This window comes from Hemitrygon akajei, chromosome 1 (assembly GCF_048418815.1).
Source record: "Hemitrygon akajei chromosome 1, sHemAka1.3, whole genome shotgun sequence".
Taxonomy (NCBI): Eukaryota; Metazoa; Chordata; class Chondrichthyes; order Myliobatiformes; family Dasyatidae; genus Hemitrygon; species Hemitrygon akajei.
In genome coordinates this window covers 114,504,803-114,519,388 of record NC_133124.1, presented here as the reverse complement: position 1 = coordinate 114,519,388, position 14,586 = coordinate 114,504,803, and the positions used below count along the sequence as shown (strand labels likewise).

The 14,586-nt window shown below is 43.2% G+C and overlaps 1 protein-coding gene across 2 annotated transcripts in view; it reads right to left on the bottom strand.

The window, feature by feature from the left end:
* The window catches only part of tbc1d31 (TBC1 domain family, member 31), an 83,710-nt gene extending 72,828 nt beyond the window's left edge, over positions 1–10,882 (bottom strand). Inside the window, exons 1-4 of one of the 2 annotated variants that reach the window (XM_073050322.1) lie at positions 10,622–10,882; positions 4,831–4,980; positions 2,951–3,066; positions 2,045–2,223 (exon numbers count right to left, since the gene is read on the bottom strand). In XM_073050322.1, coding sequence (XP_072906423.1) covers positions 2,045–2,223; positions 2,951–3,066; positions 4,831–4,980; positions 10,622–10,701 — 525 coding nt within the window. In that variant the 5' untranslated portion in view covers positions 10,702–10,882. The remainder of the gene's footprint in view (positions 1–2,044; positions 2,224–2,950; positions 3,067–4,830; positions 4,981–10,621) is intronic. The other variant, XM_073050331.1, reaches the window with a different exon arrangement.
* Between the last annotated feature and the right edge of the window lie 3,704 nt (positions 10,883–14,586).

Genomic DNA, 14,586 nt, shown 5'->3' with positions numbered 1-14,586 from the left:
AGTAGATGACTCTGACTGACACACAGGTGACGTGCTGCCTCACCTGGAAGGACTGTTCGGGGACCTGAGTGGTAGTGAAGGAGGAGGTGTAGGGGCAGGTGTAGCACTGTTCCACTTGCAAGGATAAGTGTCAGGTGGGAGATCAGTGCGGAGGGACGAATGGACAAGGGCATCGCGTAGGGAGCAGTCCCTGCGGAAAGCAGAAAGTTGGGGGGAGGGACAAATGTGCTTTGTGGTGGGATTCTACTGGAGATGGTGGAAGTTCTGGAGAATTATGTGCTGGACGTGGAGGCTGGTAGGGTGGTAGGTGAGGACAAGAGGAACCCTATCCCTGGTGAGGTGGTGAAAGGAATAGGGTAACGGTAGACGTGCACAAAATGGAAGAGATGCGGTTGAGGGCAGCATTGATGGTGGAGGAAGGGAAGCCCCTTTCTTTGAAGGAGGAGGACATCTCGTTAGTTCTGGACTGAAAAACTAATCCTGAGAACAGATGCCGTGGAGACAAAGGAATTGAGAGAAGGGGATGGCAGTTTCACAGGGTGGGAAGAGGAATAGTCCAGGTAGCTGTGCAAGACAGTGGGTTTATAACAGACATCAGTAGATATGCAGATATATCTCTCCAGAGATAGAAACAGAGATATCGAGAAAGGGGAGGGAGGTGTCAGAAATGGACCAGGTAAATTTAAGGGTAGGATGGAAGCCGGAGACAAAGTTGATGAACTCCGCATGGGTGCAGGAAGCAGCACCACTGCAGTCATTCATGTAGCATAGCAAAAGTTGGGGAGTGATACAAATATAGGGTTGGAACATAGACAGTTCCATGCAGCCGACAAAAAGGCAGGTATAGCTGGGACCCATGCGAGCTCCCATGGCTACACCTTTTGTTTAAAGGAAGTGGGAGGAGCCAAAGGAGAAATTATTGAGAGAGAGGGCAAGTTCTGCCAGACAGAGGAGAGTGGTGATGGAGGGGAACTGGTTGGGTCTGGTGAACAGAAAGAAACAGAGCTTTGAGGGCTTCCTGGTGGGGGAATGGTGGTATATAGAGACTGGACATCCGTAGCGAAAATGAGATGATCAAGGCGAGGGAACTTGAAATTATCGAAAAGATCAAGAGTGTGTGAAGTATCATGGATGTAAGTAGGAAGGGACTGAATGGGGGGTGAGGGGGGGAGATAAAACTGAGTCAAGGTATGCAGATACAAGTTCAGTGGGACAGGAACAAGCAGAAACAATGGACAGGCAGGTTTGTGGATCTTGGGTAGGAGGCAGAAACAGGAGGTGTTGTGTGAGGGAACTATGGTAGCAGTGGATGGGAGATCCCCAGAGTTAATAAGGTCAGTGATGGTGTGGGAGACCGTCACTGGCCTTATTAATTCTGGTGCTCCTTAGTGGGGTCCTGTTCGAGGGATAAGTAAGAGGTATCTGGGAGTTGTCGCCGGGCTTCAGCAAGGTAGAGGTCAGACTGCCAGACTACTACAGCACCCCCCCCCCACCCCCCCAATCTGTGGGTTTGATGGTGAGGTTAGGATTGGTGTGGAAAGTGAAGAGCAGCGAGTTCAGAAGGATTGAGGTTGGAATTGAAGAGAGGGGTGGTGAAGTTGAGATGGTTGATGTGCCATTGGCAGTTAGCAATGAAAATATCCAGAGCAGGCAGAAGACCAGAGTGGGGTGTCCAGGAAGAGGAGGAGAGTTGAAAACGGGAGAAGGGGTCATCAGTACGGGATGGAGAGTCCTTGCCAGAGAAGTAGGCACAGAGGCAGAGGCAGCGGAAGAAGAGCTCAGCGTCATGGTGGGCGCGGAATTCACTGAGGTGTGGAATACAAATTGACATTTGTATTCCAACACATTCCTCCTAGCTTTCAACCATCAGCCCTCTGTGTACTAACCATGCACTGTAATCATTTTCTGAAGATTGTGCAAAAACCTGGGAATGTTCTTAAGTTTCATGCATAAATCAGTTACAATATATAAATGGCAGTTAATATTTGTTAAAATATCTTAAGTATATTAATCTGCTATATTTACTCTAATATCATGTACAAACCTTTTGAATGCCAACGGATGTGTTTACATTTAATTTCCTCTTTCGTTGGAATGTATCCAAGTCCCACAGTTGAGCTGTATCAACAGACGTTGTGATGGCATATCGTCCAGATCCGTCCACAGAAATGGATGAAACTGCTGACTCATGTCCCTTCATCCAGCTCACCAGCTCTTTAGTCTCTGTCACCAGCAAAGCAAAAGTATGTGGAGTGTGAAATGTTTATTGTAGTCTGACACTATTATGCATCTGTTGTAACATTACTGAAGTCCATAGCTCCCAATTAATAGCATAAATTGAAACCACTGGAAAACTTGCTATTTTTATGGCAGATATCAAATCAGCACTTAATGAATAGGGTGGCACTGTAGAGTAGTGCTTAGCACAGCACTTTACAGTACAAGAGACCCAAGTACAATCCCACCGCTGTCTGTAAGGAGTTTGTACGTTCTCCCTGTGACCGCATGGGTTTCTTCCAGCTGCTCCCATTTCCCCCCCACAGTCCAAAGATGCACTGGTTGGTAGGTTAATTGGTCATTGTAAATTGTCTCATGGTTAGGCTAGGGTTAAATTGGGGGTTGCTGGGCGGCTTGGCTCAAAGGGCCCACTCTGTACTGTATCCAAGTAAAATAAATAAAATATACACACTAACACAGAGAGAAGCAAACACAAATGATATTCAGCACTTATAACTGTCTGTTAAGAAGAAACAACAGAACTTCATGCGTTTTTTTCCCAATTAATTTTATGTATTAGTGTTACAAAACACAACAGTAGGCACATAATGTCATGTAAGCAGCAATGAATTAGCTCATTCAACACTTGTATCTTTACATCTATGATTTAATCACTGAACCGAACCTCCCCACATGTAAAGCAGACATTTGATAGCTATAGACATTTTGGTACCTGTGTCAAAACATTTCACAGAATAATCTGCTAGAGCGACCAAGTATTCGGTATTCCTTCGGAGATTGAAAGCTAATGCTGTACATGCTTGTCCAGTTCGCTGCACCAGCTTAAAGCTAGAGGAAAAATACACAAATCAGAGCTAGCACAGTGAGTAATCTCTCAAAAAGGTGGCTAACTTAGTCATACAGTACCATAGCACAGAAACAGGCCCTTCAGCCTATCTAGTCCATGCTGACCCAATCTTCTGCCTATTCCAATCTACATGCACCTGGACCATAGATCTCCAAACCACTCTCATCCATGTACCCATCTAATCTCTCAAATGTTAGAATTGAACCTGTACAATCTCTGAGTGAAGCAGTTTCCCCTCAGATTCCCCTTGAATATTTCACCTATCATCCTATAGCTATGACATCTGGTTCTAGTCTCACCCAATCTGAGTGAAAAAAGCCTGCAGGCATTCACCCTATCCATACCCATCATAATTTTGTATAAGATCTCCCCTCATTCTTCTGTGCTTGAGGGAATATATTGAAACAGTAACACCCGTCATGAGATATCAATTAAATACTAAATGTGAAATGCTGTGAAGTCAAGCAATGGAACCACTGCAGCTCCCTACAGTGCATTTTACCACATTCCTGGTTAAGGTTGTGGTTCTGGGTGTACACAGATTGAAGTCTGTGCTCAGTCAATGCACGAGAACAGTTACCGTTTATCTGTTAACCCACTCCCAAAACACAGGATCTTCCCTTTGTCAGTTAATTTATTGTACAGCAAAACTCGACAGAGCATTAACTATACATGTTGCATCCTTCATGGAGACAAAATTACAATTGCATGCTCTGGTTCAATCAGACCATTGTTTCTAACCAACATTACAGGAATGCTACAATTACTCTTGGCAGGAGTTATGATCACATTGTGCAAATATTTACTGTGCACTGCAAAATTCTTGCACTAACAGCTTTTCTCCCTTCCCTCTCTAATAAAGCTCCTATTCCCCAGTGTTTAGCTTTATTGAACTTTCTCGTTGCTCCTCTCCAGGCTTCAGTAGTCTGGTATAATCTATGTAAGCCAATAAAATCACAGATTTGATCCATGACATATGGCCACTGCAAGAATTAAAGTGGACAATGATGACTTAGCATTAAAAAGAAAGTATCTACACAAAGAAATAAAAGCAGGATGCTTAGCAGAGACTTGAGATAATTCTTTGTGGCACATGGCAGCTAATCTGCAGTAGGTCAGACAGTATATGTGGAGAGAGAAGAACAGACAATGTTTTTTTGTTTCAAAGCTGGGAAAAGTTAGAAACAGAACAAGTCATAAAAAGTACCCTTTCTGAGTGAACTAAAGGGAATGGCTGTGATAGGATGAAGGCTGGAAGAGATTGAGTGACACAGTTAAAAGAAGGCTGATAGTATTTGGGAGGTGCGTACATAGGGAATGAAATATGAAATAACCAGATAGAAAACAACTAAATGCTGGAAATGAGATATTAGTGTTGAATACTAAAGGCTGTAATTTTGGAAGAAGAGAAGCTGTTTCTCAAACTGGTACTGAGCTTTGTTGTTTGGATTCTACAATCACAATGACCTGTTAAAACACATAAAAGGTGCATCACAGACACAAAGCTCAATGACAGAATGGATATCACTTAAAGAAGTTTTAAGGTCATATGATAGGGGTAAGAAGAAACAATAGAGTGATTTAGGGAATGGATTTCAGAACTCATGAGCCCTGGCAGCTGAAGGTACAGCTGCCTGTGATGGGGCAATGATACTTAAGTTGTATGAGAGGATAGAATATATTACTATTAATGCACGTTGCCCAACTTTTTTCTTCAAATAAATAAAACACATCAAGTAACTTACCTATTCCTACTCAGGTCAAAGACATAGATATTGCCCTGATGGTCACCAGCAAGAAAGGCTTCGCCTGCAGTATCAAATGCAACATGAAGGAATCGAATAATCCTCGAGGGATAGCCCACCATATTATGAACAACGTTAACTATAACACTGCTTGAAAACAAAAAAGGCATGTATTAGAAAATTTGTTAAAACTGTCAAAGTCATAATATTATGAGAATTTTTACTCTGATAATTACTGTAAACACCAACTGGCCAACCTACGTTCATTATAAACACAAGAGAATAACTGGAAATCCAGTTATACACAAAATGTGTGAGGAATTCTGCAAGTCAGGCAACATCTATGGAAATGACTGGAAAGGAAGGGGGAAGAAGCCAGAAGGAGGTGGGGTGGGAGAGAAGTTCAGGCTAGGTGTTAGGGAAGCCAGGTGGCCGGGGAAAGGGCAATGAAGTGAGAAGCTGGGAGATGATAGGCGGAAAAGGTAAAGGGCTGGAGAAAAAGGTATCTGATAAGAGAGCAAACTGGCTTTTGTGTTTATTGTTTTAATGGTATTTTCTTCAAAGCTTTGTTCCCATCATTAATTTTAAGACAAAGACTACAATAAACCCCATTAATTTGGACATTGTTAACACAGGTGCAGACATTAAACATAGACTCCAGATCAGGAGTTAGCAGCAACAAAGGGGGTGAATAACCTTTCTCTATTCTGCAATTATATTCAGTAATGACACAAACACCAAACAGCCTTGAAATTATGGATTTGTAATCATATCTTCAAAAATGCAATCATTTTGACTATCATCACAGATTAGTGACCTGCATGAAACATCCACACAAGTAGATAAAACTATGGAATAACACACAAGAAACAGTGCAGATGTTGATAATCTGGAGCAACACACAAAATGCTGCAGGAACTGAGTGGGTCATGCAGGATCCATGAAGGGAAATAGACGTTCTATGTTGAAACCCCATTACCAGACTGTAAAGAGAAAGAGGAAAAGCCAGTACAAAAGAGTAGGGGGAGGAGTTGAAGCATGAGCAGGCAGATGATAGGTCAATCCAGAAGGGGGGGGGGGGTAGATAGGTGGGTGGGGGAGAGTGTGAATGTTGTCCAAGTTCAGTTTATTGTCATTCAACTGTACATGTATACTGCCAAATGAAAGGTTCCACCAGACCAAGGTACAAGCACAGTACATATAACTTACACGCATTAGCAAATAATACGGTGCAGTTACAACACAAGTTAAAAAGTACACAGGATAATGCTACTGGCACTTCATATGTGATGAGACCTGGGTGGTAGCAGAGTTCAGTAGTCTTATGGTCTGGAGGAAGAAGCTGATTCCCATTCTAACGGTTCTTGTCCTAATGCTACGGTACCTCCTGTCTCACGACAGGACGTCAGAGATTGTTGGATGGATGAGGGGGATCATCGATAATGTTAAGGGCCCTGTGTAGGCAGTGCTCCTGTTAAATATCTCTGATGGGTGGAGGGGAGACCCTGGTGATCCTCTCAGCAGTCCTCACAATCCTTCGTAAGGACTTGCGTTGACATGCTTTGTAGTTCCTGTGCCAGAGGTTGATGGCAGCTGGTCAGGACATTCTTGATGACACTCCTGTAATATTGGTTACAACAGGGGAGGGGAGCCTCACTCCCCTAAATTTCCTCAGGAAGCGGAGACATTGCTGTGCTTTCTTGACCAAAAAGGTGGTGTTGAGGGAGCAGATGAGACCCTCTGTTTCGTGCACCCCAGAAACTTAGTGCTCCACGGAGGAGCTGTTTATGTGCAGTGAGGAGTGGTCAGGCTGCACCTTACCAAAGTCCACAATCACCTCTTTAGTATTGTCCACGTTGACATTCAAGTTGCTGTGCTCGCACCATTCTACCTCTTCTCTGTACATCAGTTCATCGTCCTTGTTGATCAGGCTAACCACAGCCAACTTGATGATTCGGTTTGAAATGGATCTAACAGTGCAGTCATGCATCAGAGTTTGAGCAGCAGTGGGCGGGCAGGCAGCCCTGGGGAGGATCAGTGCTCAGCGTGATAAAGCCAGAGATGTTCCTGCCAACATGGACTAACTGTGGCTTTTCCATCAAGAAATCCAGGATCCAGTTACAGAGAGAGATGTTGAGACCAGCGCAGTTTACCCACTGGCTTCTGAAGGATGATCTATTAAAAGCCAATCTGAAGTCGATAAACAGTGTCCTGGCTTATGAAGCACCACTTTTCAGATGGTACTGGACGGAGTGGAGTGCAGAGGCTATGGCATCATCAGTGGGCTGATTTGAGCAACAAGCACACTGGATCGGGCCCAATGTAGCAGGATGATGAGATTTAATGCTATCTATAACCAGCCACTCAAATCACTTCATCATTGTTGCAGTCAGTCCCACCGGACGGTAGCCGTTTGGCAGATTACTGTCGCCCTCCTGGGCACCAGGATGATGGATGCCACCTTGAAACCTGAGGGGACAATGGACTGTTCCAGAGATATGTTGAAGATGTCTGTTAGAACATCTGCTGGCTGGGCTGCACAGTCTCTCAGCACCCAATCAGGTACTTTATCAGGCCCTGCAGTTTTGTGTGTGTCGACCTTGGCTAGGGTCTTCCTCACATCAGCTGTGGACAGCTGGGAGGTCATAGGAGAAAATGAAAAAAAAAGGCTGAAGAAGATGGAATCTGGTGAGGGAGGACAGCAAACCATGGAATAAAGGGAAAGAGGTGGGGAGGGGGAACTGGATGAAGGTATGGATGGGTGATGAGCAGATCGAGAGGATGGGGAAGGGGCAACAGAAGCGAGTGTTACCAAAGTTAGAGGCTACCAAAGCAGAATATAAAGTGCTAGTCCTCTAACTTGCATCGAGCCTCAACTTGGCAGTTGAGGCGGAAGTGGACAAACAATGCAATGTGGGAATGGGAACTGGAATGAATTCCGCTGGCCACTTGGCTGTTAAGGTTGTATGGAATAAGCGTCCCTCTCTTGGAAATGGTAATGTTATGAATACCATTGCATTTACATACAACAAAACTGTAAGCTTAAAATATGCATCAGTATGGTTGGCGAAGGCACAGTAAGTTAAAATAAAATTTCAAGAGCAACAAAGATCTAAATCAATCATTTCAGTTTGAACACAGGATCTCATGTTTTCATAAGGTTTAAGTTATTTTGTTAGATAATTCCAGTAGGTTTGTGAGTGTATTTAATTGTTTGACCCCAGTAATACCCATGAACAAAAAGCAGTTTATTAGGCAAAATTAACAAGAGACTTTTGATGTTTTTGGTTAGATTTAGAGTAACTTGAAAGGGACCATAGATTACTCCAATCTCTGTTTCAATTGTTTACCATCCTCTAATGAGTTTGGAAAACCTTGTTCAAATATTAGGAAGTCCAAAAGCTATTGCCCTTAATCATTGTCAGAAATATCAGCTCTCTCCCTAGCAATCAGAACTGGACAATTTATAACCATACACCTGTACCATCATTAAAATATGTATTTCAATATCTAAACTCTGCCTGACTGTTCCCATTCCTCAGCTGCTAAATTTCTCACCCATGATCTTATTACCTCCAAATGTGAAGATTTCTACCTTTGAAGCCTTAGGGCCACCTAAAAATTGTGATACCCATGTCCTAATTCTCACCAAATCTTGTTCACCAATCAGAGTTCACCTATACTGGCTTCTGATTTAATAGGTTATCTGCTGATGTTAGTGATTTGTTTTGGTTTGCAGAAACTGTTTGTAGTGAGAGCCAAAGAAAACTCAGTCATCTTTCTTCTCCAGCTACCAGTCCAGAAATTAGGAATCAATCCCCAGTGATGGATCACTGGGGCTTTGTGTGGTTGTCAACCTAGTTACATAAAGTCCTCAAGGTTTAACAACCTGCCTGAAACTGCCCTGTGAGGCAACGAGTCGCACCGCACAGAAACAGCCTTTAGCACAACTGATCCATGCCAACCAAGATGCACATCCAAGTTAGTCCCATCTGCCCCCATTTGGCCAATATCCTTCTAAACTTTTTCTATGCCTATTCCTGTCTGAAACCAATTATTGGAGGACCAGGTCAATAACAATAGTATCTTGCATTTCTACAGCATCTTTCACAAGCACAGGAGATTCCAAAGCAAATTACACCCAACAGTGGTCTTTTAAACTACACTATCCCAGAAGCTACCAGCATGATCTCTGAAAGCAGGGCAAGTGAGAGTAAATGATCAAGGGAACTTGGAGACAAGGAAATTATAAGTGAGCCCAGTAAACTTCAGCTTGAATGGTGAGGGCAAAGAAATGATTCCCTACTTGCTTGGGGGGGGGGGGGGGTAGAAAATCCCTGAAGATCATGATCCTGGTGTATGAGTCCTAAAGATACACAGTGATCAACGGGGTCCTAATTACTGGTGATGAACAGAAAGACTCTGGTAGGGGGACAAGTCCAGAACTTCCTTAAAGTCACAACCGTAAGTGGATAAGATGGTGAAGAGGCACATGGAATGCGTGCTTTCATTGGTTATGGCATTGAATATAAGAGCTGGGATATCACATCGTAGATTTATGAAATAATGGGTAGGCATCGCTGGAGTATTACATGCAATTCTGTTGCCATAATTCAGGAAGGATGATATGCACTGCAAGGAGATTGACCAGGATATTGCCTGGGATGAAACAGTTCAGTCATAAGCAGAGACTGTTTAGATTTTTTTTTACAGTAGAGTGTAAACTGAGGGTGGCGGGGGCAGGGAAGAACCTGGTGAAGATGTGAAAAATTATGAGTGGGATAGATAGGGTGGGGGGAAGAGAGTAAGAATCTCTTCTCCCCCCCCCACCCCCATGACAGTAGCTAGGACAAAGGGCATAGGTTAAAGGTGGGAAGTTTAGAGGGGACCTAAGGGAGAGAGTTTTTCACCCAGTGGGGGTTGTTGCAATCTGGAACACACTGCCTGAGGGGCTGGTGGAGGTGTCGACTTTCACAACGTTCAGAAAGCAACATGAAGCACCAAAGTGGAACTTCTGGACGAATTCAGAGATGTCAAACAGTGTTTGTGAGAGAAGAGGAAGTGTCAATGATTCTGGCTGAAACCCTGTATGATGAATGAGAAGATGGCCTGTGTCAGAGAGGGAATATAGTGCGATAGGAGTCAGAGGCGGTTGGCAGACTGAGAAGGGATATACAATCACGAGGAAATCTGCAGATGCTGGAAATTCAAGCAACACACTCAAAATGCTGGTGGAGCGCACCAGGCCAAGCAGCATCTATAGGAAGAAGCAGAGTCTCGGGCCGAAACGTCGACTGTACTTCTCCCTATAGATGCTGCCTGGCCTGGTGCGCTCCACCAGCTTTTTGTGTGTGTTGCAGGGATATAAAATGACAGGCATGTTACTCTCGATAAGCGAGGGGAAGGCAGGGAGTAGGGTGGAGATGACAGAGTGGCAGGTGGAATGATAGATGGAGGCAAATAAAGAACTAGAGGAAAATGGAAGGCAGAGGTGGGGAGGAGGGGAGGGTGAAGACTGAAGATAAACGGTAAAGAAGTTGTTTGGGGACCATGGGGGAGGAGCTGGAGCAGATGGAACCAGAACCAGATGAGGATGTGAAACACCAAAACGTAAAACGCTACTAATGTGGGTAAATTGGACTCCTGTAGTTAAACACAAGAGTTAGTGCAGTTAAATACGGAATGGACAAGGACCGACAGGCGTGATTCTGGAGAAAGACGGAGTTGAATAGCCCATGCAGTCCACCTCCACCCTCACCCCGTGTCGGCCGGGCCCAGGGCTGAAGTTTACCCGTCGCTCGCTGAAGCTCTGGGCTTGCGGTGCCAAATCCGGCCGCGCTCCTTTTGCCCGAGCTCCGTGACCCGCTGCATCCCGCCGCTCGCCGGCGCCAAATTCAAACTCCCGCCGCCTTCACAGCCTAAGACATCGCCCGACACCGGACGGGACGCTGGGAACTCCCGCAGTGAAATCGTCTCCGCCGCATTGACGGGAACAAACCGAGAGCCCGTGGAAACCGAACAAACTTAACCTCCCAACGACATAACTTCCCAGAAAGACGCATGCGCTTTGTCGCAAAGCGGACTGGGAATTGTAGTTTATGTTATTGTACAGCCAGTATTTTGATTTAATTTGCTTAAGTTTCCTGTTTGATGATGACTTTGCTTTTTTTTAATTGCTTGAGTCTCTTAGAGAAAAAAATAGGATGACTCTTTTAGGTTTATTTCGATTGGTTTGTTGGTCCAAGTGCCTCCTCAACTAACGAAGAAAGCTATTTATGCGCAGGTTTAATATCATTCAACCATACATAAATATAGCCAAACGAAACAGCTTTCCTCCAGGGCCAAGGTGCAAAACATATTACCAACAGCATACTGCACATCGCACAAATAGCACATATGATTATGATTTCAGAAATGAGTTGAGGCAGATAGAATTGCAATATTAAGAATATTAAAAAAACAAGTTCTGAGGGTGATGTTATAGTTATGACTGACTAATTTCCCAAATATTCAGTGGGAGAACCCGGAAGCTAATGGGTTACAGGTAAGTGAATTAATTAAGTTAGTAAATGATTGTTTTTTGATCCAGTATGTTAACAGTAACAAGAGGGAGGTCTGTCTAGATTTGATATTCTGTAACAATCAAGATAGAATTTTGAGTATGGAATTTGTTGAGCCTTTCGAAACAAGTGATCATAACATTCTTAGTCTCGAAGTTTTTGGGAGCATATATCAGTAAAAACCAAAACCATTAAATTGAATTTCAGAAAGGCAAGGTTTGTGCAGCTGTGACATGGACTTCAGAAGGTTAACTGGAAGGAAATGCTGTAAAGAAGTAATACACACAGTACAGGAAATATTCATACCAAAGATCAGGAGAAGCAATTAAAACAATAGATCATCTTCATGGATGAATAAAGGTTATTGGAGAAAAAAACAGCTATATAAGGACTACAGAAAAAATAATGATGGTAACCGTAGGATACATTAAGATGCAAGAGCTATAGGCAAGAGGGAAATTCAGATTGCCTAAAGGCAGTTTGAGATAATGCTAAGTTGCTGATAATGCTAAGGTTGACCCCAAGAGATTGGTTCAATACCTCAGTAGTAAAAGAAAAGTCAAGGAGGAAGTTATGTATTAGGAATAATGGTGGGGTGTTAAATTATGCAGATAATGATATAACGGATGCTCTTAACTCATATTTTGCTGAAGTATTCACCAGCAAAAATATTAGCAATATGCCAGTAAGTGTAGAGAAAAATAAGGTTGTTTTAAGTGACTTAGAGGTCTTAGAAAGTGAAGTCCTGCTTCAGCTGAAAGTTAATAAATCTCCAGGGCCAGGCAACATATATCCAAGGATACTTAAAGAGGTCTGTGATGATACATACAAACCTCTAACATGTATTTTTCGAAAGTCAGTGAAGACTGGTGAAAGCCTTAAGGACTGGAAATGGGCTAACTATTGTCCCTGTATACAAGAAGGGTGATTGCACTAACGCTGGTAACTATAGACCAGTAAGCTAATAAAGAATGCTTTTCCATCTCATTCTTTGTTAGCTTACTGGTCTTGAGTACTGTGTACAATTTTGGTTGCCATATTGTGTGAGGGATGTGAAGGCACTGGAAAGAGTCCAGAGAAGGGCAACTAGACTCATTCCATGTCTGCAGGGGATGAGATATGAAGAAAGATTGGAAGAATTAAACCTTTTTAGCCTATGTAGACACAGAATGAGAGGATACATAACAGAAGTGTTCAAAATCATTAAGGGTATAAGTATTGAGTTGTTTATTAAAATCACTATCAGCATTAAGGGGTCTATAACATGCTCCCAAAGCTGTTCCTTTATCCTTATAGCTTCTAATTCTCACCCAGATATCTTCACTAAGTCTTGATTCATCTCCTATCATAAGCCCACTTCACATTTAATTTCGCTCTCGTGTGTATGGTTACTCCTTCACCTTTACAATCTTGCTTACCTTTCCTATGTATATCCTTTAATACTATATTCATCACCATCATTTGAGGTCAGCCAAGTTTCAGTTATTGCTATTAGATCATATTGATACACAGTTGCATGTAATTCCAGCTCGTTTATTTTATTCTTAGTACTTCTTCCATTTATACAGGACATCCTTAGTCTATTACTTATTTTTCATCCTATTTTGACCCATTTTTATATTTTTGAAGCCTAAAATTCAGTTTATGTCCTAATTTGTTATTCTCCACGATGGTGTTGGGCCTGGCCTGTTCTAAGTTCCCTGCCCCCACCATTCCCTAGTTAAACAGTCCTCTGCTATCTGAAGCATACGCCTGCCCTGTACACTTGTGTCTCTCCAGCTCAAATGCAACCTGTCCTGGTGGTACGGATTCCATCTGCCCCAGAAGGTGCCCCAATGCTCTATAAACCTAAGCCCCTCAAACCTATGCCATGATTTGAGCCGCATATTAAAAATTCTAATCTCCTCCATCTTACCTGGGCTGGCTCATGACACAGGTGGAACTTCTGAAAAGACAACCTTGTCAGCTAAGCTTCCCACCTAACCCTTTAAAATGGTCTAGCAGAACTGACAGTCTGCCCTTACCTATGCCACTTGTTCCGCTGTGGCAAGCTACGACTGGATCCACACCAGCTCTGGCTGGGAGCTTATCTACTCTTGGTAGGCAACACCCTGACACTCTGTACGCCTGTACGAGACTCCTTGTCAGTACACACCTGGATCTCATCCCTCTGATAATTGAGTCCCCTACTGTCACTACTTGCTTGTTACAGGGTTTAGGTTTAGGATTAGAGAGGGTCCTCGGTGGCTCCTCTGTTCTGCCTACTACCTCATAGGTTTCATGGTTGTCGTCAAGCATAGCTGAATTTTCAAAATGGTTGGACACTTCCAAATCTGGGGTTAAAGCCTCCGGGCAGTGTGCATCTCTTAGCCTGTGCTTCCTTCCCACAGCCACCCACCTGTCTCTTTCTATCTGGTCTGGAATCTCAACCCATATTGTTTTGGTTTTGTACTACATTGATATACTTACGATTTGTCTCGATGACATGCAAACAGAAGCTTTTCACTGCATCTCCTAACACCGTTTGAAGTTTAAAGTCGAAAACACACACCAGTCCACCGAGAGGTCAGTGGCAGATAGTGAAAGCAGCTTCGGGATCTATCCCAGGCCCACCACCAGCTTCTCTACTTTTTTAGGCCTTTGAGAAGATTTGATATGTCACCAAAGATATACATTTCTATACATAGTGCAAAACATTCTGACTGGTTGCATTGCAGCCTCATAAGTCTCTAACCCTCCCAGCCACTGAGGACGTCTTCACAAAGCGATGACTCACGAAGGCAGTGTCCATTATTAAGGAGACTCACCGTCCTGATCATGCCCTCTTTGCATTATTAATATCCAGGACCCACACGCAACTTTTTTTTCCTCTCCGGTCAATTTTCTGAATGGTCTGTGAACACCAAATAATTATTTGACCTTCTTTTAAACTATTATACATTGCTTTTATAACTTAGAATAAAGGTTATGTATTGTGCTGTACAGGTGCCACAAACGTTTTACCGCATATATCGGTACTAAACTGATTTTGAGCTTGTTGTCATACGCACAGGTGCAATGAAAAGCTTACTTGCAGTAACATCAGAGGCACATAGCATCATATAACCAACATTGACAAAAAAAAACAAGTACTGAACACAACTTTTGCAATTCGTGCGTACTGAAAATGCAGTATAGGAGGGTGTAGGGAGCATGT